We start from the raw sequence: 25,369 nt of genomic DNA on the forward strand, positions 1-25,369 counted from the left end.
AAACTAAATCGGCAGAAGGCATTTTTTTATGCTCTTAGCAAACTCAGGTGGAACCCTTACCTGACACTTCAGAGTGAACACAGTTGTGATTGATTCATCTTTGTCTGCAGTAATTATATGAAGGGTCTCACTATCGGTGAGGGTGGGAAAGCTTTTATTGCATTTGGAGAGGATGAAGGATTCACCTACAGGCTATGCTTATTGCCATTCTCTAATTAACTTCAGGAAAGTAGCACAGAGGGAAAACTTCAGTCTGTGTTCTGAAGCTTTTTAGGTAGGATTGGTAGCCAAGGTTCCAAGAGTTTTGTTCAGCTATAATGAAGGGAGGTTATGTATTTTCATATCTGGATGATAAGGGATAGATTGGAAGGTTGTGTGGCAAAGACAAATACTACAGTTTCTAGAAGTCTGAAATCATAAAAAAGAGAAATGGTAGGAAATACTCAGAAATACAAGAAGGATGTGTAGCGAGGGGAAAGATGGAGAGAGAGAGAGAGAACGAGGTGGAGAGAGAGATAGATGGAGAGATGGAGAGAGAAGAGTGAGGGAGGGAGAGAGAGAGATGGAGATGTTGATGGTCATTTCAATTTCTCTGAATGTTGTAGACAGTGGAAGAGTGTTGGAGATAAGAGGTAAAAACTCGACACCTATGAAAGAGTCATTGAGATGAAGCATTAACTCTTCACTGATCCTGCCTGACTTGTTGAATAGTTGCAGCATTTTCTGCAGTCATTTTCTCAAGTGCTTGCTGTCAGTTTCTTCTCAGCAATTTGTGAGCTTCAGAGGTGCAGTCAAAGAAGTCTTCAAGGTATATTACAGTGCAACTTGCAAGGACATTCTTCTGACCTGAAATGCCTCTTGTGGATGGAAAGTACAGTATATTTAAGTTGATTATTAAAATGCCAGGCAGAAGCTTCATGCCAAGCTTGAGTGCTGTTGACCTGCACTCACACAACTGGATAATATTTCATCACACATCTGATTTATGGATCATGGGAAATACTTGGAGAGCCAGGAGCCACAGAATACTGAGGCTTTGTTCTTAGAGCCATAACATTTTCATGGCTGGCCCAGTAGGTTTCTGGTCAATGGGAACTCTTAAGATGATAGTGATGGGGAATTCAGTAAGGTAATGCCATTGAACATGCTAAATGGATGTAAAGTAATTATGAATTTCAGCGTTTATATCACAGCAGGAAAGTTGCTCGGTCATGCAGTCTACTTTACATACAATGATTCTTTCATTAACACTAAACATAGATTGAAAATGAATAAAGTCATCCCAAAGCAAATTGATAATTTATGATTAATTTGTTTTAAATAGCATGAGAAAAACAGTTTGCATGTAATATGTTATTTCATACGTTAGTTATTTTCATATAAAATAATATGAGTGAATCATATTACAACTTACTGTCTTATGTTATTAATAATCTTTTCCATTGCATCTTCCCAGCAATACACTTTCACTGACTGCATATTGTCAATAACTTCAGAGGTAATTGCAAGTCGTTCATTTATTTTTCCTGCACGTTTCTCTCTGTTTATTGGTAAAGAGAGAACAAATTAGTTTCTGTTCACCCACACAATTGTACTTATTCTGATTTACTTATTTATGATCTCCATCCTGATAATGATCTCCTGTTCATATCACTTTTCCGATAAATGCACTCCACAGTCTGAAAGGGGAGAAATCCGATTGCTGCAAGCTTCTGTCAGTGCTACTATGTACCTGCCCAACAGGTATGCAAGGGCAGCACAGTTGAGATAACTGTTCAGTGTCCCCTTTCATTTGGACGGTAGGCCATTTCTACCTTGTGCCTCTCATTGACAGCTGAACTGTGTTTCAAAGCTCAGAGAGAAAGAGAGAGAGAGAGAGAGAGAGAGAGACTGTATGAGATGTCAAAGTTTTTGGGATGGGTAGTAGTTTCTGATGGACTCTGGAACATGGTTTCTGGGAGGCGTTGTTATTGCTTATATGGAGGGTAGTGGAGGTTGATGGTTTTGATGGAACAAGTGGGGGGGGGAGAGTTGATACTTTTCATGCCGTTTGTCCATGGGAGGGGCGAGGGAAGGCTTTGGGGTTCTCACATTATCTGTCATTCATTCTTTAGATTTTTTTTCTGTTTCGTGGATGTCTGTGAAGAGTAAGAATTTCAGGTTGCATACTGCATACATTCTCTGATATTAAATTGAACCATTGTTGTCTGCATCAATCCAAATCTATTCTGATGGCACAGTCTGTCAGTAAACCAATACACATTGGAATGGCCCCAAACATTCCATTTAGTATTTGTTGATATACCACAGGACTCTATTTATTAACATAAAAAAGAATAAAACAAAACACAGACTTTCATTATAAACACTCGTACTGTTTGCCATCAACTTCCTTCTAAATACAAAATAAACAGTAATCTCATGGATGAACACCCTGTCCAAACATTCAAAGCTACACTTGTTACATCATACAGCACAGAAGCCGACCCATTGAGCCTCAAATCCACACTAACCATCAAACACCCATTTACATTAATTCCAGTTTTTTATTCTTCTATCTTCCCATCAACCAAAAGTTTCTTCAGAAACATAAAGTGTAAAAAAGAAGTGAGAGCGGATATCAAACTGCTGGAAAATAATGCTGGAGAGGTAGCAATGGGGGGGGGGGACAAGGAAATGGCGGACGAACTGAATAAGTATTTTGCATCAGTCCTCATGATGGAAGACACTAACAGTATGGTGGAGTTCCAGGTGTCAGGGGTCATGAAGTGTTTGAAGTTACCATAACTAGAGAGAAGGTTCTTGAGAAACTGAAAGGTATGAAGGCAGATACGTCACCTGGACCAGATGGTATACACACCAGGGTTCTGAAAGAGGTGGCTGAAGAGATCATGGAAGCATTAGTAATGATCTTCTAAGAATCACTAGATTCTGCAATAGTTCCAGAAGACTGGAAAATTGCAAACGTCACCCCACTCTTCAAGAAAGGAGAGAGGCAGAAGAAAGAAAACTATAGCCCCATTAGTCTGACCTCAGCGGTTGGGAAGATGTTGGAGTCAATTATTAAGGATGAGGTCTTAGGGTATTTGGAGGCACATGATAAAATAGGCTGTAGTCAGCAGGATTTCCTCAAGGGAAAATCTTGCCTGACAAATCTGTTGGAATTCTTTGAAGAAATAACAAGCCGGATGTTGTGTACTTGGATTTTCAGAAGGCCTTTGATAAGGTGCCATACATGAGGCTGCTTGTCAAGCTATGAGCCCATGGTATTACAGGAAAGATCCTAGAATAGATAAAGTAGTGGCTGTTTGGCAGGATGTAAAGAGTGGGAATAAAGGGAGCCTTTTCTGGCTGGCTGCCGGTGACTAGTGGTGTTCCGCAGGGGTCTTTGTTGGGACTGATTCTCTTTAAGTTTATGTTAATGTTTTGGATGATGGAATTGGTCAGTTTGTTGCAAATTTTGCAGACAAAATGAGGATAGGTGGAGGGGCAGATCGTTTTGAGGAAGTAGAGAGGCTACAGAAGAACTTCGACAGATTAGGACAATGGACAAAGAAATGGCGGACAGAATACAACGTCGGGAAGAGTATGGTCATGCACTTTGGTAGAAGAAATGAAAGGTTTGACTATTTTCTAAATGGAGAGAAAATGCAAAAAAAATGAGGTGCAAAGGGACTTGGTAGACCTTGTGCAGGATTCCTAAAAGTTCATTTGCAGATTGAGTCTGTGGTGAGGAAGGCAAATGCAATGTTAGCATTCATTTCAAGAGACTAGAATATAAAAGGAAGGACGTAATGTTGAGACTTTATAAAGCACTGGTGTGAACAGCTTTAGGCCCTTTTTCTTAGAAAGGGTTTGCTGGAACTGGAGTGGGTTCAAAGGACGTTCACGGGAATTATTCCAGGATTGAATAGCTTGTCATATGAAGAGCATTTGATGGCTCTGGGCCTGTATTTATTAGAATTCAGAAGAAAGGAGGGTGACCTCTTTGAAACCTATTGAATGGTGAAATGCCTTGATAGAGTGGATGTGGAGAGGATGTTTCCTCTGGTGGGAGAGTCTAAGACCAGAGGACACAGCCTCAGAATAGAGGGCCTTCCATTTAGAACTGAGATCAGGAAGAATTTCTTTAGCCAGAGAGCAGTGAATGTGTGGAGTTCTTTGTCACAGGCAACTGTTGAGGCCAAGTCTTTATGTATATTTAAGTCAGAGGTTGATAGATTCTTGACGGGTCAGGGCATGAAATGACATGGGAAGAAGGAGGAGACTGCAGCTGAGAGGAAAATTTCATCAGCCATGATGAAATGGTGGAGCAGACTCAATGGACCAAATGGCCTAATTCTGTTCCTATATCTTATGGTCCTATGGCCTAACTTCTCCCAGACTTTACCGGTCACTAGGGGAAATTGACACAGGCAAATTAACCTACCTGCTTACAGGTCTTTGAGATGTGGGAAGAAAATGCAGCACCCAGAGGAAATTCACATCGTCACAGGAAGCGCATGAGAACATCATACAGAAAGCACATTGCTTCAGAATTAAACTTGACTCACTGGAGGCTACTATCTGAATCACGGAACTGCCCCGGACCGATTATTAAATGAATGAATCATTAGCAGAGGGACATTATGATAAGCTAATGATTGTTTTAATTGTATTGTTAGATTAATTTTAAGTTCTGAATCATACAGTCAATTTTCAGTATCTTTTAGTGTTTGTCCACTGTCAGTCATGCAAAGTGCATTCATCTGATATGTAACTACTTTCTATGAAACAGTGGTTCAAGTCTTGCAGGTGTTATTAACTATATGGTCTTAAATGGTCCTTTACTAACTATCAACCAAGTGGTAATGATGGACATATGATACCCTCATAAAGGCAAATAATCTGGGAGTTCTTAACAGCAATTTTACTTCAACTGATATATTCATTAGGTATGAGAAATAATTCATAATGCTATTCACAACTACTTGCCCATGAAATTCCAAATGATAAAACTTTTCAACAAGTGACACAAATTGCAAAATAACTATTTCTCCTACTGGTTTATAATGTACTTTGTAGTCTTGTGTGAAACATTCCTTCATTTCCCACTTTGTACTTGAAACTTTGAACTTTTGACATGTTAGCACTGCCACTAGGTACAAATTCTGTCATTTGAATTTATTACAATAGTGTTGAGCATAGACTAAGTGTATTTACTGAATTATAGCCAAAATTTGTTTTCAAAATAAAATAATGACGGTCTACAAATTATTCAGAAATTTCTGGTCAGGAAGATAAACCCCATAGGTTGCAAAATGACAGGAAACACTCAGTAATGTACATCACCCAGCTGCAAGCTTTAAAAGAATGACAAGCTGAGTGGGTTTTTGTTTGTGAATTTCAAGAAAGTGCTGCTTTTCAACATTAATTCTCAATGAGACTTCTCACAGAAAGTTTTGGCAGACACATAATTTAACGATCAGATTGATATTTTTGCATTACACTCAACTCTCTGATGCACAGAAGAATAACTGAAACTCTGCAATCTCAGTCCTGTAGCAGCAATTTATTTCCACAGGATGCTAAATTTAATAATTAAATCAGTATGATTTTTAAAATTTTACTTTTGTTTTTACTATCTGTCTCTATTTCTGGCTCCTAATTCTATTTAGCTTTCTTCATATTCCTGTTACTTCCAAGTCATGCTGTTCCTGTGTATTTAATCATCATCATCATTATGTGCTGTGTTATACGACATGGGCGATCATGGTCTTTTCATGACTATGAATGACCTTGGCAAATTTTTCTACAGAAGTGGTGTGCCATTGCCTTCTTCTGGGCAGTGACTTTACAAGATTGGTGACTACAGCCATTATCAGTACTCTTCAGAGATTGCACTGTTGTATAACCAGGCTTTGTGATATGTACCAGCTGCTCATATGACAACCAACCCCCTGCTCCCATAGCTTCATGTGACCCTGATCCGGGTTGGGGGGGGGGGGTTACTAAGCAGGTGCTACACCTTTTCCAAGGGTGACCTGCTGGCCAGCAGAGGGAAGGAACGCCTTACACCTCCTCTGGTAGAGATCTATCTCCAACCTGCCACCCAGTGCATTTAACAGCCACGCAAACAAGCAGAAAGGAATTATTTGAACACTTAATGTTACAACGGCTATTAAAATATTCCTCAGTTATGATTTATGACAGGCTGATTCCATTAAATTTATCACCTGTATTGCATCATCTTCTTTCCCAGCCAGGCTTGGAAAAGAGCAAGCATTATTAAGAAACCCAATCCACAAAATGCAAATTCGGTCAGTTCATTCCAGAGCAATCCCATTAAAAGAACCACTTGCACTGGTGCAATCCATACATAGTGGGCAACTGCTACACCCTGAAAAGAAAGCAATGGACCTTGTATTACCAGACGTTTTGTAATATTAAGCACACAACCACACATAGATGCTTTACTTAAACACAAGGACAGACAATGGGTAAACTGTCATTCTATACTCTTGCATTTGGATGATGTATAACATACCCAAAAAAAGCTCCAACCTCGGTGCCACAGTTGCTGAATTCAGTTTATTTTATAGAAGACTTCAGATCCTTTATCAAAGGAGCTGTATTCAGGGTGTTCATCGAGAAACCCTACCCACTCTGCCTCCAGATGGCTGCCTCATCAGTCAGTGAATGTAAATTCCAATATAGAGCATCTGAGTCATTAAAATGCAGCAGGGAGCAGGTTACTAATCCAGTTGCAAAATCTAGGGATGAAGGTGCTGGGGTCTGGAGGGGAGAGGGAGTATGTTTCTCTACATCTGACAATACGTGGTTTCTCTAGCTGTAAACACTAGCAGCCCGCCTGCATTAAGTTAATGATGCAATGCACACATTTTGGAGTGGTGTCAATGATTGGCTTCCTGAGTGGAAATGGAATTGAGTTCCATTTCACCTTTGCTGGTAATTTACCCAAAGCGTCCAAGCAACATTTATTGTAGAATATGGACACCAACAAAAGAAAGGAAAACAAAAGTTGCAAATTAACAATGTGGGAATAACGAGAGAGATGGTCTACCTGTATAATTTAAACCCTTGTATGAAGAATGCAGATTTCAACATTAGATGCTTGCAAATTTTTGCTGAAGTACATGGCAAAGTACTTCTTAAAGATCTAATCAAGGAAATAGGCATTGGGCTAGATAAGATATTGAGATGGCTAATGAATGTTTTGATTAAAGAGTTAAATTTTAACCAGATATTGGAACTAAAAGGTCTAGATGGTGAAGGTAGTTTTAGTCAGAGATTACAAACCAATTATGTTTTGGGTCAAATCTTTCCCAATTAATTTAAAACTACTATTATGTAGCTTATTATTTGAATTGGTGGTTAAAGATGATACTTTATATGTAACTTGAGTTCAACTAAACAATGAACTTGTCTGTGATACCTCACTGAAAATTAATGCCATGTGCTTGACTTTCAGAAAAGCATTTTGGTTCTGATACCTTCTGGAACATTTGCAGGCAGAAAATTAATTAGCATGAGGGAGCTTGGTAAAAGATTGGACAAAAGTTGGGACTATTACTAAATTGCTAATTTGCCTTCTGAATTAAAAATGGTACACAATACAAGGAAGGAGATATTATACTTCCACTAAAATATTCAGAAGTGGCTTCCTTTATATTTCCTCTTGGCATGGAATGTTTCATTTACAGAACCATGAAATGAGTTTTGAATTATTTTCTAATGAAGTGAACTTAATAATAAACAATTGGCATTCTGATCTTAGCAATGATTTGAGAGTTGCTTCCATATAGTTTCAGTTGGTCTGTTGAAGGCAGAATCAATATTTCCAACGAGATCACTGTGCCTTTCACCAAGAAAAGGCTGGTGGCCACCGTGAAACCTAGTTATAGAAAGTTGAATTACTTCTAAATGGCTATCATTAAGAGTGATTAATGGATATTTTGTCTGTTTTTGATAGATTAGGCTTTAAATGGATGTGAATTAAGGAAAAACACCTTGCCACTTCTCTCATTAAATTTTTTTCAGTACTGTTGAACTGTATTTTAAAAAATGGAAGATTGAGTATCGCTTTAGAAAAGTTTGGATGGGAAACTCTATAACCTGCCGTGATGCAAGAAAAATTGCGCTCTTCGGGAAGCTGTTAAATGGCAAAGATCTCATAGATTACCTTCCAAAACGTCACTGGGGCATTTGCTCTCAATTAGTGTTTAATTAAAATTGTTATACCAGGACAGAGAGTTGCACAAGATTCACAACTAGAATTATTGTCATGAAATTTGCTTCAGTATTCACCATGGAAAAGGATCTTGGCGATTGTAGGGATGACTTACAGCAGACTGGAAAGCTTGAGCATATAGACATTAAGAAAGAGGATGCGCTGAAGCTTTTGGAAAGCATCAAGTTGGATAAGTCTCCGGGACCAAGTGAGATGTACCCCAGGCTACTGTGGGAGATGAAGGAGGAGATTGCTGAGCCTCTGGCAATGATCTTTGCATTATCAATGGGGATGGGAGAGGTTCCGGAGGATTGGAGGGTTGCAGATGCTGTTCCCTTATTCAAAAAAGGGAGTAGAGATAGCCCAGGAAATTATAGACCAGTGAGTCTTACTTTGGTGGTTGGTAAGTTGATGGAAAAGATCCTGAGAGGCAGGATTTATGAACATTTGGAGAGGCATAATATGATTAGGAATAGTCAGCATGGCTCTGTCAAAGGCAGGTCATGCCTTACGAGCATGATTAAATTTTTTGAGGATGTGACTAAACACATTGATGAAGGTAGAGCTGTAGATGTAGTGTATATGGATTTCAGCAAGGCATTTGATAAGGTACCTCATGCAAGGCTTATGAGAAAGTAAGGTGGCATCGGATCCAAAGGGACCTTGCTTTGTGGATCCAGAACTGGCTTGCTCATAGAAGGCAAAGAGTGGTTGTAGACAGGTCATATTCTGCATGGAGGTTGGTGCCCAGGGGTGTGCCTCAGGGATCTGTTCTGGGACCCCTTCGCTAAGTGTTTTATTTGAATGACCTGGATGAGGAAGTGGAGGGATGGGTTAGTAAGTTTGCTGATGACACAAAGGCTGGGGATATTGTGGATAGTGTGGAAGGCTGTCAGAGGTTACAGTGGGACATTGATAGGATGCAAAACTGGGCTGAGAAGTGGCAGATGGAGTTCAGCCTGATAAGTGTGAGGTGGTTCATGTTGTTAGGTCAAATATGACAGCAGAATATAGTATTAACAGCCGGCTGGTGGCGTAGTGGCATCAGCACCGGACTTGGGAGCGAAGGCTCCTGTGTTCCAATCCAGCCGGCTCCCTTGCACACTTTCCAACCGTGCTGGGTTGAGCATTGAGCTAGCAATTTGGCCTCGTAAAAATAAGAAAGCCTGCTTAAAAAAAACGCCGCCATGTCGGTGTCCCAATGACTCCATTTGGAGTTAAGGGCTTTCTTCTTCTTCTATATAGTATTAATAGTAAGACTCTTGGCAGTGTGGAGGATCAGAGGGATCTTGGGGTCCAAGTCCACAGGACACCCAAAGCTGCTGCACAGGTTGACTGTGTTGTTAAGAAGGCATACGTGTATTGGCCTTCATCGACCATGGGATTGTGTTTAATAGCCGAGAGGTAATGTTACATCAGGTCAGACACCACTTGGAGTACTGTGCTCAGTTCTGGTCACCTCACTACAGGAAGGATGTGGAAATTATAAAAAAGGTACAGAGGAGATTTACAAGGATGTTGCCTGGATTGGGGAGCATGCCTTATGAGAATAGGTAGAGTGAACTCAGCCTTTTCTCCTTGGAGCGGCGAGGATGAGAGGTGACCTGATAGAGGTGTATAAGATAATGAGAGGCATTGATTGTGGGGATAGTCAGAGGCTTTTTCTCAGGGCTGAAATGGCTAACATGAAAGGGCACAGTTTTAAGGTGCTTGGAAGTAGGTACAGAGGGGATGTCAGGGGTAAGTTTTTTATGCAGAGATTGATGAGTGCATGGAATGGGTTGCCGGCAATGGTGGTGGAGACGGATACGATAGGGTCTTTTAAGAGACTCCTGAATAGGTACATGGAGCTTAGAAAAATAGAGGGCTATGAGTAACCCTAGGTAATTTCTAAAGTAAGTATATGTTTGGCACAGCATTGTGGGCCGAAGGGCCCGTATTGTGCTGTAGGTTTTCTATGTTTCTAAATTCAGATGCACAATACCACTGCATGGACAATATATATCGACATTACTCACTTCAGCTTGATTTCTTTGCCAAGTACAAAAGACAGTTCTATGTTGTTTTGACACTACATATTAAAACCAGAATAGCATTTTCATTTAAAATAGACTGATGAAAGACAAAATTTTTCCCTACACAATGAACTGTGCACAAATTTTTCTACCTCATCAAACTTGTTGAGGTTATTGGATAGAAGACTAACAAGTTGTCCAGTATCAATTTTATCAAGTACTCTGCTTGACATTTTTAAGATCTGTGAAGAAAAAGAAACAACATTTTAGCAAAGTAGGAATTAAGTCATAGTCAGTTTCATTATCACAGTTCAGTACATAGACTTAGGTGAGAAATATTGCTTAGTTTAATAAGTATTTTGAATCTTTACATTAAAAAATCATTTAGGAGGAGCTCTGTTCAGTAACATTAGTCTATTGGTTGGACTGTTAGCTCCTAGCTTAATTTTCAAAGATAGAAACCTTTTAAATGCTTGGATGAGTTTTTCAGGAAACTGCATGACCTTTTACCTCCAATGCAAGTGTTGTCAAATTACTTGTGTACTGTATACCCAACATTTCACTTCCTGAGAGAAATAGTTTTATTTCCTGAAAGAAAGAAATAGCTTAATTTCCACTTGAAAAAAAATCAATGCTACCTGTTTACCTGCCCCTCCCAGGGCTTGTTCTTCTCCAATTAATAAATCACTCTTTCAAATTATGCTCTATCTAGTAATTCTGCACTTGGCACTGTGTGAGATAAAACTGTTTATCAAGGTCCAAGTCATTCAGCTGTTTTAGATTCTGAAACACTTCAATCACATCACCTCTTGAGATATCTCTTTGTTAGTCACCAGAGAAGTTCAAGGTCTCAAAGTATACTGTTTGTAGGCACAGGTGTAATTAAAAAAAACTGAATTGTGGCAGCATCATAGGCACATAGTTCTACAGTCCCGACAATGGAGTGGAAAGATGGCACAGCCTGTGTGGTGTGAATCAGTGATGATAGATGTTGCCTTCTTGAAGCAGCCCCTCCTGTAGATATTTCCAACTGTGGGTGGGATGTACCTGTGATGTATTAGGCAAAGTCCAGAATTTCCTGGAGCTTCTTATCTACCTATGCATTCAAATTGTTGTTTCTGGTCATGATGCAGCCAGTCAGGGTTACTTCAGTACTACATCTGTAGAAATTTGTTAGAGTCAGCGGTGATAAGCTGAATCTCCTTAAACTCCTAAGAAAATAAACACTGGCATAAGACTAGAAGGCATAGGAGCAGAATTAGGCTATTCAGCCCATCAAGTCTTCTCTGCCATTCAGCCCATCGTGTCTTCTCTGCCATTCAATCATGGATGATTCATTATCCCTCTCAATATCATTCTCCTGGCTTTTCCCCATAACCTTAGGCACCCTTACTAATCAAGAATCTATCAACCTCTTCTTTAAATATACTCAATGACTTGGCCTCCATGGCCATCTGTGGCAATGAATTACACAGATTCACCAACCTCTGGCTAAAGAAATCCCTCCTCATCCCTTCTATTTTGAAGCTGTGTCTTCTGGTCCTAGACTCCCCACTATAGGAAATGTCCCCTCCATGCCCACTCTACCCTGGCCTTTCAATATTCAGTATGTTTCAATGTGGTTCCCCCCTCATTCTTCTAAAGTCCAGTGAATACATCAAAAGCTCCTCATGCACTAACCCTTTCATACCCAGAATCATTTTCACGAACCTCCTCTGGACTCTCTCCAATGCCAACTCATATTTTCTTCGATAAGGAGCCCAAAACTGCTCACAATACTCCAGGTATGGTCTGGCCAATGCTTTGGAAAGTCTCAGCATTACATCCTTGATCTTCTATTCTGGTCCTCTGAAATGAATTTTTGCCTTCCATTTGCCTTCCTTAACACCGACTCAACCTGCAAGTTAACCTTCAGGGAATCCTGTATGAGGACTCCCAAGTCCATTTACACCTCTGATTTCTTAATTTTCTCTCTTTTTAGAAAATACTTTTCACCTTCATTCCTTCTACCAAAGTGTATGACCTGACACTTCCATACACTATATTCCATCTGCCATTTCTTTACCCATTCGCCTAATCTAAGTCCTTTTGCACACTCCCTGCCTCCTCAATACTACCTGTCCCTCGATCTACTTTAGCATCATCTGTAACCTTGGCCACAAAGCCACCAATTTTGTTATCCACATCATTGACCCCTGCAGAATATTATTAGTCACTAGCAGCCAACCAGAATAGTTCCCCTTTAGTCCCACTTTTCGTCTCCTGACAGTCAGCCAATTTTCTATCCTCTCTAGTATATTTTGTATAATATCATGGGCTCTTATCTTGTTAAGGAGCCTCATTGCCTTATCAAAGACCTTCTGGAAATCCAAGTAAACACCATCCACTAACTCTTGTTTGTTTATCCTGCCTGTTATTTCCTCAAAGAATTCCAAAAGATCTGTCAGCTAAGATGTCCCCATAAGGAAACCATGCTGACTTTGGCCTACATTTATCATGTGCCTCCAAGTACCTCAAAATCTCATCATTAATAAAGGACTCCAACATCTTCCCTCTCTTCTTATAGTGTAGAGTAATATCTGTGATTTTCCTGTCCTCCAGAACCATTCCAGAATCTAGTGATTCCTGAAAGATCACTACCAATGCCTGCACAATTTCTTCAATTGTGGAGGCATTAGTAGTGAACTTTCAAAATCCTGGGGTGTAATCCATCTGGTTCAGGTAACTTATCTGCCTTCAGATCTTTCATCTTCCCAAGCATTTTCTCCTAAGTAATAGTAAATAGTATCATTATCAACTAGTAGCACTTACGTCAACTGCGATAAAGTGCTTTGAGAAGTTGGTGATGAATCATATCAACTCCTGCCTGAGGAGCAACTTGGATCTGCTCCAATTTGCCTACCATCACAGGAGGTCAACATCAGATGCCATCTCAATGGCTCTTCACTCAACCTTGCAAGAACTGGACAGCAAAGATTCATACATCAGGATGCTCTTTATCAACTACAGTTCAGCATTCAATACCAAAATACCCTTAAAACTAATTAATAAGCTTCAAGACCTAGGCCTAAGTACCTACTTATGCAACTGGATCCTCGATTTCCTCACTTGTTGACTCCAGATAGTTCAGATTGGCAACAACATCTCCTCCACAATCTCCATCAGCACAAGTGCTCCACAAGGATGCGTGCTTAGCCCCTTGCTCTATACATGGCTCAAATGCCATATTTACATTTGTGGACAACACCACTGTCATCAACTGAATCAAATGTGGTGATGAATCAGCATGTAGGAAGGAGATTGAAAATCTGGCTGAGTGGTACCACAACAGCAGCTTCTCACTTAATGTCAGCAAGATGAAGGAGCTGATTTTTAACTTAAGGAAGAGGAAAACAGTGATCCATGAGCCAGTCCTCTTCGGGAGATCAGAGCTGGAGAGGGCAGCAACTTTAAATTTCTCAGTGTTATCATTTCAGAGGATCTGCCCTGGATCCAGCACGTAACCGTCATTATGAAGAAAGCACAGCAGTGCTTCTACATTATTCCAAGTTTGTGAAAATTGGCATGTTATCCTAAACTTTGACAAACTTCTACAGATGTGTGGTGGAAAGGATATTGACTGGCTGCATCACTGCCTGGTATGGAAACACCATTGCCCTTGAATGGAAATGTCTACAAAAAGTAATGGATACAGCCCAGTCCATCACAGGTAAAGCCTCCCCACCACTGAGCACATCTACATGTAGTGCTGTCACAGGAAAGCTTCTTGCTGTTGTCATCAAGATGAAGGTACAGAAACCACAGGACTCATATCACCAGGTTCCGGAACAGTTATTACCCCTCAACCATCAGGCTCTTGACCCAGCGGGGATAGCTTCACTCAATTTCACTTGCCCCATCACTAAACAGTTCCCACAACCTACTGTATGGACTCTCTTTCCAGGACTCCTCATTTCATGTTCTCGATATTTATTGCTTAATTGTTTTTTTTCTTTCTTTTTGTATTTGCACAGTTTGTTTATCCATCCTGTTGGGTGTGGTCTTTCATTGATTCTATTGTGTTTCTTGTATTTACTGTGTACACCTGCAAGAAAATGAATCTCAGATTGTATATGGTGACATATATGCACTTTGATAATAAATTTACTTCGAACTTCCGCACCCTGACATTCTTGAATTTCTGGCATACTCCTGGTGTTATCCACGGTGTGGACAGATCCAAAATATTTATTGAGTTCTTCTTCCATTTTTTGTCCATTTTTTCACTACCTCTCCAGTGTAATTTTCCAGCAGTCCAATATTCACTCTTGCCTCTCTTTTACTCTTTATATAACTGAAAATAACTTTGGTATCCTCTTTTTATATTATTGGCTAGCTTATCTTCATATTTCAACTTTTCTCTCCTTATTGTTTTTATAGTTGCCTTCTGTTGGTTTTTTAAAAAAAATTTGAATCCTCTAGCTTCCCACTAAGTTTTGCTGTATTGCATGCACTTTCTTTTGCTTTTATGCTGTCTTTGACTTCCTATGTCTGCTACTGTTGCCTCATCTTCACTTTAGAATACCTCTTCTTCTTTGGAAGGTATCTATCCTGTACCTTTCAAATTGCTCCCAGAAACTCCAGACATTGCTGTTCTGCCATCATCCCTGCTAGTGTCCCCTTTCAATCAACTTAGGCTAGTTCCTCTCTTATACTTCTCTAGCTCCCTTTACTCCACTGTAATACTGATACATCTGATTTTAGCTTTTCCCTCTCAAACTGCTGTTTGAATTCTATTTTAGCATGCTTTCTTTAGAATTACTTTATACTTTATTGTCGCCAAACAATTGATACTAGAACGCACAATCATCACAGCGGTATTTGATTCTGCGCTTCCCACTCCCTGGATTACAAATATTAAATATTAAAAATAGTAAATATTAAAATTTTAAATTATAAATCATAAATAGAAAATAGAAAAATGGAAAGTAAGGTATTGCAAAAAAAAACCGAGAGGCAGGTCCAGATATTTGGAGGGTATGGCCCAGATCCGGGTCAGGATCCGTTTTGCAGTTTTATCACAGTTGGAAAGAAGCTGTTCCCAAATCTGGCCGTACGAGTCTTGAAGTTCCTGAGCCTTCTTCCAGAGGGAAGAGGGACGAAAAGTGTGTTGGCTGGGTGGGTCGTGTCATCGATTATCCTGGCAGCACTGCTCCGACAGCGTGCGGTGTAAAATGAGTCCAAGGATGGAAGATTGGTTTGTGTGATGTGCTGTGCCGTGTTCACGATCTTCTGCAGCTTCTTTGGTCTTGGACAGAACAGCTTCCATACCAGGTTGTAATGCACCCTAGAAGAATGCTTTCTGCGGTGCATCCATAAAAATTAGTGAGAGTTTCAGGGGACAGGCCAAATTTCTTTAGTTTTATCAGGAAATAAAGGCGTTGGTGGGCCTTCTTGGCAGTGAACTCTGCTTGGTTGGACCAAGTCAGGTCATTTGTGATAGTGACCCCGAGGAACTTAAAGCTTTTGACCTGTTCCACTTGCACAACACCGATGTAAATTGGGTCGTGCAGTCCGCTACTCCTTCTGAAGACAACAACCAATTCCTTCATCTTGCTGACGTTGAGGGATAGGTTATTGTCTTCGCACCATGCCACCAGGTTCTTAATTTCCTCTCTGTACTCAAACTCATCATTACCCGAGATAGGCTCAGGACTGGTCACCAATATATTAATCCCTGGGAATTTAAAGCTGATAACTCTCTCCACCTCTGATATCCCAATGTAGATTGATGCATGTTTGTCCTCCTTCCCTGGCTGAATCCAGCAATCACTGGAAGATGGTTAATGTTGTTTGTTGTTTAAGAAGAAAAGCAAGGGCAAGCCAGGAAACTACAGACCAGTAACCCTGATATCGGTGGTGGGAAGTCACTTAAGGGAATTCTGCGGTACAAGATTTATCAACAGAGTCTGATTAGGAGGAGTCAACTTGACCTTGCACATATTAAGCCACTCTTGAAGAATCTTTTAAAGTTTTTTTGAGGAATTAACTAAAAAGGTATATGAGGTTAGGCTATGGATGTTGTCTATTTTGACTTTAGAAAGGCCTTCAACGAAGTCTTGCATTGTAGGCTGGTCTGGAAGATTAGGTCCCATAGATCCAGGGAGACCTGATTATGTGGATTCAAAATCTATTCAGAGAAAGGTGGTTGTTGAAGATTGTTTCTTGGAATGGAGGTGGATACCTAGTGGTATGCGCAGGGGTCAGTGTAAGGACCCTTGTTATTTATTATTTATGTAAATGATTTGGAGTGTTGGTGCATGGCCGAGTGGCTAAGGCGTCGGTCTAGTGATCTGAAGGTTGCTAGTTCGAGCCTCAGCTGAGGTAGTGTGTTGTGTCCTTGAGCAAGGCACTTAACCACACATTGCTCTGCGACAACACCGGTGCCAAGCTGTATTGGCCCTAGTGCCCTTCCCTTGGACAACATCAGTGGCGTGGAGACTTGCAGCATGGGTAACTGCCGGTCTTCCGTACAACCTTGCCCAGGCCTGTGCCCTGGAAACCTTCCAAGGCACAAATCCATGGTCTCATGAAACTAACGGATGCCTATAAAAAATGATTTGGATGCAAATTAACAAGGCTTCATCAGTAAATTTGTGGATGGTATGAAATTGGGAGGTGTTGATAGCGAAGAAAGTTATTGTAGATTACAGGGAGACCTTGATCAGTTAGGAAGGTGGGCCAAAAGATAAGTGTGAGTTGATTTATTTTGGGAAGTCCTGCTTCCTTGGTGATTTATACAATAAAAATACTTCATACAATAAATTATAAAGTATTTGTCAATGACTCTATGACTCTTATGTTTCCAATGACGTGTCTGGTTTACATAATTCCCTGCCAAACTAATCACTGCATCAAAAACAAGAAAGGGCATATAATAGATCAAAGATCATAGTTAGGGTATGAAGGATTACGGGAAGAAAGCAGGAGATTGGGGCTGACAGGGAAATGGATCCCCCATGATGAAATGGCATAGCAGACTCGATCAGCCATATAGCCTAATTCTGCTCCTCTACCTTATGGTCTTCTAGTCTAAAAACTGGAATTTTTAAATAACAACTCCAAATGCTTGTTCTTATAAGTGTATGGGGTTCAGAGAGATCCAGGATCAGTCATGATGGAATAGTTGAGCAGACTCAATGGGCTGAATGGCCTACTTCTGCTCCTATGTCTTAAGGTATTGTGGTCTTGTAGATTACTAGCAGGCCAGGCAGTATCCATGGAGAGAGAAACAAAGTTAATGTTTTAGGTCAATGTTTTTCATCAGAACTGGAAAAATGAGAAAATAAGCATGTTTTAATTTGCTGAGAGGGTTCAGGGTACAGAGGAAAGGAATATCTTAAAAAGGACAAAGTAAATCACTACTAGGTTAGATCCGAGATTTAAGTTCAGCTATGTGTCATTTAGGATCTTATGGTTGTGCAGTAATTGTCCAGTTCAGGTGAAATATAAAAGCAGGGCGCAGTCTACAAGGATTTTGTTGGGAACCTTTAATTTGATGCGCAGGTGAATAATATGCATGCTCATTCACAGTTGAATGCTGGATAAGTGATGCATTTATAGTCACGGTATAACAACTGGTATCAGAGACCTAGAACTTCATGTTGTCAATGGAAGTTGAACTAACTTCTGAGGGTGTAATTGTCAAGAAGCAAGGTGCAAAGTAAGGGAAGCAGCAAACCAAAACTAAAACCAGGCATTAGCCTTGAGGTGATTCTATCAAGATGACAGTGTGCCAGCTATGACAGGAAATCAAGTGCTACAAGGTTGAAGCATACAGAAGTGAAGTTGTGAAGATGAAAAGTGTTGGCTCTAACTGGTGGTTACAAAGAAGAGCACTGGTGTTCATGATCTCAGAAAATCCAGTCCAGTAACTTAGCATTAAGCATTAATGGCTGAAGGATGCCTCCTCATCTGATCAAGAGGCTGAATAGAATTTTTGTCACGTCAGCAGTTTGCCTACCACATACTTGTTGGTGAAATAGTATTCCCTTTATTATTCCTGTCTCTCACTGTCAGGATTACCACACATATCGTCCATCATCACTTCCTTTTCCATCTGTTGCCTTCAAGCATGCAGAGAGTAAGTGGATTCTCTTGCATAAGTTCTGCGAGGGCCGATTTTTGTTACTACAGTACATCCCTATGGTTCTGCTGCTGCTAATGTTGGTTCTGTTGACTACCTTGGCTCTTTTCTGAAGTCCAAAGTAACATAGCCTCTCTCCCAGTCCTGCTAAAATATTAACTCCGTTCCTCTGTCCACAGGTATCGCCTGACTCGCTAAGCATTTCCAATATTTTCTGATTTGCACTGAACTGGATTCAATGCTAACCTTTAAAAAGCTGTGCTTAGGATTGGGGTATTGCACCCAGATCTAATCACTATGCATTAGGAAGGGTGTAAGGGTTCCTACAGAGGAGATCAAGAAGAACTTTGTGAGACTTGTTGCAGTGCAGAAGGATCTCAGCTACAATGTGAGACTAAAAAACAATGAAAGTTCAGAGGAGATTTATCCTGAGGTGCCAAAGATCATGACAGGGATTCAAGTCTTGTAAAATATATCATTGATAGATAGTTCAATACTAGGGAGATAAAATTACAATAAAAGATAAAATGAAAATGTAAGGAGGACCTTTTCAGTATGGTTATAATGTGGAATGCATTGCTTATGAGTGGAGGAAAGTGAATCATTTAGAATTTGGGCAGACTCTTGAAGAAAATTAATTAGCTTACTGTGAACTTGATGGGCCTCCTGAAATCTTTCTGTACTATGAGATTCTATGATTCCATGAACCAGTGTTCCAAAGTACAACTTAAACATTTCATGCCAACAAAGTTTCAAAGTAGCTTCTCAACACAAATATTTCACAAAAATAGTTATAAAAAAACTATAAGAATTCAATACTTGTTGTCTTAATTCCCCCTTGCATTATCAGCCCTCTGAAAGTTGTATTAATTTCACTGATGTTCCCTTTACTGAGGGGAAACCCATGGACTCACAGTTCAATTCCTTTGAAGACTGTAACCTTGCCTTAGGGTCTGGAGGCTTGCATGCCTTCATGACCTCGGGAGATATGTTACCTGGAGCCAGGGCTTTATGCTTTGGCTCTTGGTCAGGTCACCCATGCCAAACAGGTCAAAGGGTAGAGGCCAAACTAAGAGTGGTCCACCAGTCCTCCAGGTTCCGGGGTACAGCTCAGCATTAACAACCCCGACTGGCAAAACGAAATTGCTACGAAAGTGGCAATGATGGATCCTCCTACGTCTGAGTTTGATGGTTTTCCTGAGACTCCACCTGGGACTTGTGTGACTGACAGTTGTGAAAACCAAGAGGAAGCTACTGATATGATGTTTGCTGTTGTGTGCTGGGGCAGCAGGGTGAGGGTAGTAGACACCAACAGAATCAACAAACTCATTCGTAAGGCCAGTGATGTTGTGGGGATGGAACTGTACTCTCTGGTGGTGGTGTCTGAAAAGAGGATGCTGTCCAAGTTGTATGCCATCTTGGACAATGTCTCCCATCCAGTACATAATGTACTGGTTGGGCACAGGAGTACATTCAGCCAGAGACTCATTCCACCGAGATGCAACACTGAGCGTCATAGGAAGTCATTCCTGCCTGTGACCATCAAACTTTACAACTCCTCCCTTGGAGGGTCAGACACCCTGAGCCAATAGGTTGGCCCTGGACTTATTTCCTGGCATAATTTACATATTACTATTTAATTATTTATGGTGCAACTGTAACGAAAACCAATTTCCCTCGGGATCAATAAAGTATGACTATGACTATGATTGTGACTATGACTAAAGCCCAGAACACCACCAGTGATGGAGGACCTTCACCTTCACTACTCTAATGGGCAGTAAGTACAGTTACATTGAAAAATGCATGATAATTTTCTAATTGACAGGTCAGCTCTCCCAAGTGCAATGCAGGCTTGAGACTAAGATGTTGGAGTTAAATGTGGAAGTCAGTGGGCTACAGCCAGCTTCTCTGTCGACATTACCATCCCATGCAGACATGTTTACTGATATTCAGTCACTTGTCTCCCCTGCAGCCAATTATTCTATATCTGCTGCAGCCATGTTGTCAAATGGAACAGCAACAGGCCTTTCACCCATCAGGCCTGCACTAACCATCAAGCACCTATTCACCCTGTTCCTACTTTATTCTCCCCATGTTCCTCACCGCCCTCTGTCCTCTCCCTCCATCCAACCTAAGAATCTACTCATCATCAATACACCAGGGATGATCCGTACGGTCGCAGGAAAATACGTAAAGTCCGCACATTAGCTCGGGATTGAACCTGGATCACTGGAGGAGTGAGGCTGCAGCTCTGTTAGCTGTGTCACTGTACCACCCACCAGTGTGCCGAAACCTCCACTTCCATCTCACAAATGAAGCTACCTCGTAATCCTGATTAAACTTATAACCATAAAATGTAATATAGTTACCTTTTTATAAGTTAAGCTGAACAATGCTATTCTCATCTGCATTCCCAAATGCTGGAGACCAAACACCGCAGGATGTAGAAAGAGGGTCCTCACAACGAATAGCAGGCAAAGTCCCAAGGCTAGATAATATGCTATTTCACGCTCATAGGTGTTCTTCTTGTTATATGATGCTATTATGCGTCCAAGACAAAGAGGCTGCACAGCTTTAGTGAATTCCTGTTGAAATCAATCGGAAAATTTTACTAATCACATTCATCTTTATTGTTATCCAACAGAGGAGGCATGCAATCCAACCATCTCGTTTAATAGATTATAAAAATGCAGGGATAAGAACTAGATAAGAATAAATAGCAGGGCCACTGCAAGGTACAACTCACCTGTAGGTGTAACCTGTAAACACAAGAGAGACTGGAGTGGAGAGGAAAGATGATTTACAATGGCAGAGTGGGAGAGTGGAGTTGGGGAGGCGAAAGTAATTATAATAATTTATTTATAAAGCACTTTTCACACAAATAACATAATTCAAAGTGTTTTACAATGGGATTAAGTGCAAACATGAAAATAAAAGACAAAATTATGTCAGTTAAAAGCAAGGATAAATAAATAGGTTTTGAGCTGGTGTTTAAGAGTGTCAACTGAGACTGCATCCCTTAGAGTTTTAGGTATTGAGTTCCATAGTTCATGAGCATAGCTCAGAAAAACTGAGCTGCCAATTGTTTTTTTGAGCAAGATTATTTTAATTTAAGGGACCAGCAGAAGAAGTGCTGAGAGCTGGAGCAAGATTATAAAATGAAAGCGATTCTGTGATGTACTCTGATCCCAGACCACTGAGAGCTTTAAAAACAAGTAAGAGAGCTTTAAAATCAGTCTTAGTAGATACAGGAAGCCAATGCAGAGTTGTTAGGACAGGAGTAATATGTTCTCTCAATCTGGTTTTGGTTAAAAGTTTTCCAGCAACGTTTTGATTGAGTTGACGTTTGTCAATAGATTGCTTTGGATGGCCAGTAAAAAATGTATTACGGTAATCTAGTCAATTTGATATAAAGGCAAAAATTGGTTTTTCAGCATCATTACATGAAAGAAATGAACTATTTCTCAAGTGTAGAAATTCTACTCTGATCACATTCTCTATGTGGGATTTAAATTAAATTCTGAATCAAAGATAACACCCTGGCTTGTTACTTCTAATTTTACAAGAGGAGGCACGATCCCAAGTTTATCAAGCAGCTCATCATTTTTGGCTTTGGGACTAACTAAAAGTATTTCAGTTTTATCTTAATTTAGTTTTTGGAAACTATTGCTCCTGCATTTGTCTATTGCAGCCATACCAGAAGTCAGAGAAGATAGGGTATTATCGTCACCAGGCTCAACCAAGATATACAATTGTGTTTCATTTGCATATCTACGGAAATCAATTTTATGCCTCTAATGATATCTCCTAACGGGGGCAGAAATAGGGAGAAGAGTAGGGGACCAAGACAGCTTCCCGGAGCAACACCAAAAGGTACATTGTATCTCTGAGAAACATGGTTTCCAAGACAGACAGAAAATATTTCTCTCTAAGATATATGACCAAAGATAATTAAGAGTGCTACCAGTTCTCAAGGTGATTTAAGAAAATGTTGTAGTCAATGTGTCGAAGGCAAAACGTAGATCAAAAGAATTAATGACAAAGGTAGACAAAATTGTAAAGGATGAATACAGGACTTAAGGCGTTACAGATTATTTGAATGTGTGCAGTATACAGAATAAGGTGGATGAACTTGCAGCACAAGTTGTAGATCGGCAGGTATGATGTTGTAGGGATCACTGTATCACGACTGAAAGAAGATTTTAGGTGGGAACTCAATGTCCAATGATACACATTGTGCCTAGAGGACAGACAGGAAGGCAGAGGGGGAAACGTTGCTCTGATGGTAAAAAATGAAACCAAATATTTAGAAAGAGGTGATATAGGGCCTGAAGATGTTGAATCATTATGGATAATGCTAAGGAACTGCGAGGGTAAAAAAAAACCCTGATGGGAGTTGTATACAGACACCCAAAAAGTAGTAAGGATGTGGTCTACAAATCACAATGGGAGATAGAAAATGCATGCCATAGGGCAATGTTACAATAGTCATGGAAGACCTCAATGTGTAGATAGATTGGGAAAATTGTGTTGGTGCTGATTTACAGGAGGGGGAATTTCTATATTGCCTACAAGATGGATTTTTAGAGCAGCTTGTGGTTAAGCCCACTTGGGGATCAGCTATTCTCGACTGGGTGTTGTGCAATGAACCAGAACTGATTAGAGAGCTTAAGGTAAAAGAACCTTTAGGGGAGTGTGATCATAATGTGATCAAATTCACCCTGAAATTTGAGAAGGAGATGCTAAAGACAGAAGTATTAGTATTACAGCAAAGTAAAGGGAATTCCAGAGGTATTAGAGAGGAGTTGACCAGAATTGACTGGAAAAGAAAGGTGAGAGCAGATATTGGACCACTGGAAAATGATGTGCTGGGACAATGAAATGGCAGACAAACTGACTAAGTATTTTGCGTCAGTCTTCACTGTAGAAGACATTAGCAATATGGCGGAATTTCCAGGTGTCAGTGGTCATGAAGTGTGTGAAGTTACCATTAGTAGGGAGAAGGTTCTTGGGGAAACTAAAAGATCTGAAGATAGATAAGTCACCTGGACCAGATGGTGTACACCCCAAGGTTCTGAAAGGGGTGGCTAAAGAGACTGTGGAGGCATTAGTAATGAACTTTCAAGAATCACTAGATTCTGGAATGGTTCTGGAAGTCTGGAAAATTGCAAATGTCACTCCACTCTTCAAGACGGGAGAAATGAACAAGAAAGGAAACTACAGGCCAGTTAGTCTGACAGTGGTTGGGAAGATGTTGGAGTCGATTATTAAGAATGAGGTCTCAAGATACTTGGAGGCACATGAAAAAATAGCCTGTAGTCAGCATGGTTTCCTCAAGGGAAAATCTTGCCTGACTAATCTGTTGGAATTCTTTGAAGAAATAACATGCAGGGAAGAAAAATGAGATTCGGTTGATGTTGTGTGTTTGGATTTTCAGAAAACCTTTGACAAAGTGCCACACATGAGTCTCCTTAACAAACTATGAGCCCATGGTATTACAGGAAAGGTAATGGCATTGATAAAGCAATGGCTGATTGGCAGGAGGCAAAGTGTAGGAATAGAGGAAGCCTTTTCTGGCCGGCTGCTGGTAACCAGTGGTGTTCCACAGGGGTCTGTGTGGGACTGATTCTTCTTATATTGATATCAATGATTTGGATAATGGAATTGATGGCTTTGTTGCAAAGTTTGCAGACAATATGAAGATAGGTGGTGGGGTAGGTGGTTTTGAGGAAGTAGAGTGGCTACAGAAGGACTTAGACAGATTAGGAGAATGGGTAAAGAAATGGCAGATCAAATACAGTGTTGGGAAGTGTACAGTCATGACTTTGGTAAAAGAAATGAAAGGATAGACTATTTTCTAAATGGAGAGAAAATACAAAAAACTGAGATGCAAAGGGACTTGGGAGTCCTTGTGAAGGATTCCTAAAGGTTAAGTTGCAGGTTGAGTCTGTGGTGAGGAAGTCAAATGAAAGGTTAGCATTCATTTCAAGAAGACTAGAATATAAAAGGGAGGATGTAATGTTCAGTCTTTATGAAGCACTGGTGATGCCTTATTCGGAGAATTGTGAGCAGTTTTGGGCCACTTAGAAAGGATGTGCTGAAACTGGAGAGGGTTCAAAGGGCATTCACGAAAATGATTCCAGGATTGAATGGCTTGTCACATAAAGTTCATTTGATGGCTTTGGGCCTGTATTTACTAGAATTCAGAAGGATGGCGGGGGGCGGGGGGGTGACCTCATTGAAACCTATCGAATAGTGAAAGACCTTGATAGAGTGGATGCAGAGCGGATGTTTCCTATGGTGGGAGAGTCTAAGACCAGAGGACACAGCATCAGAATAGAGGGAAATGAAGAGGAATTTCTTTAGCCAGAGAGTGGTGAATCTGTGCAACTCTTTGCCACAGGCAGCTGTGGAGGCCAAGTCTCCATGTATATTGAAGGCAGAGGTTGATAGATTCCTGATTGGTCAGGGCATGAAGGGACATGGGCAGAAGGAGGGGATTGGGGCTGAGAGGAAATTTGGATCAGCCATGATGAAATGGTGGAGCAGTCTCGATGGGCTAAAAGGCCTAATTCTGCTCCTAAATCTTATGGTCTTATGGTCTAATTGGAACTGAGAATCTATTTGCATTAGTGCTGAGCCTAAGCTCTCTGATAATTTTGGTAAGGGCTGTCTCTGTGCTGTGGTTTGCTGTGAAATCTGATTGAAACTTTTCTTGAATATTGTTCTCATTCAGAAAGTTCTTGAGGAGGTCAAAAATGACTCTTTTAAGAACCTTGCCTGGGAAGGGAAAATTTGATATAGGCCTGTAGTTAGCTTGTACCTCACTATCAAGATTTTGCTTTTTAGGTAGGAGTTTGTCAGTTGCAATTTAGAAAGCTTTTGGATAAATTCCAGTTTCAAGGGACGTTTTAATAATTTTTCTAACAGAATTGAAAATATCATTAAAAGTCTCCTTAAAAATGTAGTAGGGACAGGGTCAGGACAGCAAGTAGA

General features: G+C 40.4%; 1 protein-coding gene across 1 annotated transcript in view; it reads right to left on the minus strand.

The window, feature by feature from the left end:
- Positions 1-25,369, minus strand: part of cftr (CF transmembrane conductance regulator) — a 152,430-nt gene that overhangs the window by 86,948 nt on the left and 40,113 nt on the right. Inside the window, exons 4-7 of the mRNA XM_063057835.1 lie at positions 20,743-20,958; positions 10,398-10,487; positions 6,216-6,379; positions 1,415-1,540 (exon numbers count right to left, since the gene is read on the minus strand). Coding sequence (XP_062913905.1) covers positions 1,415-1,540; positions 6,216-6,379; positions 10,398-10,487; positions 20,743-20,958 — 596 coding nt within the window. The remainder of the gene's footprint in view (positions 1-1,414; positions 1,541-6,215; positions 6,380-10,397; positions 10,488-20,742; positions 20,959-25,369) is intronic.

This window comes from Mobula hypostoma, chromosome 9 (assembly GCF_963921235.1).
Source record: "Mobula hypostoma chromosome 9, sMobHyp1.1, whole genome shotgun sequence".
Lineage (NCBI taxonomy): Eukaryota > Metazoa > Chordata > Chondrichthyes > Myliobatiformes > Myliobatidae > Mobula > Mobula hypostoma.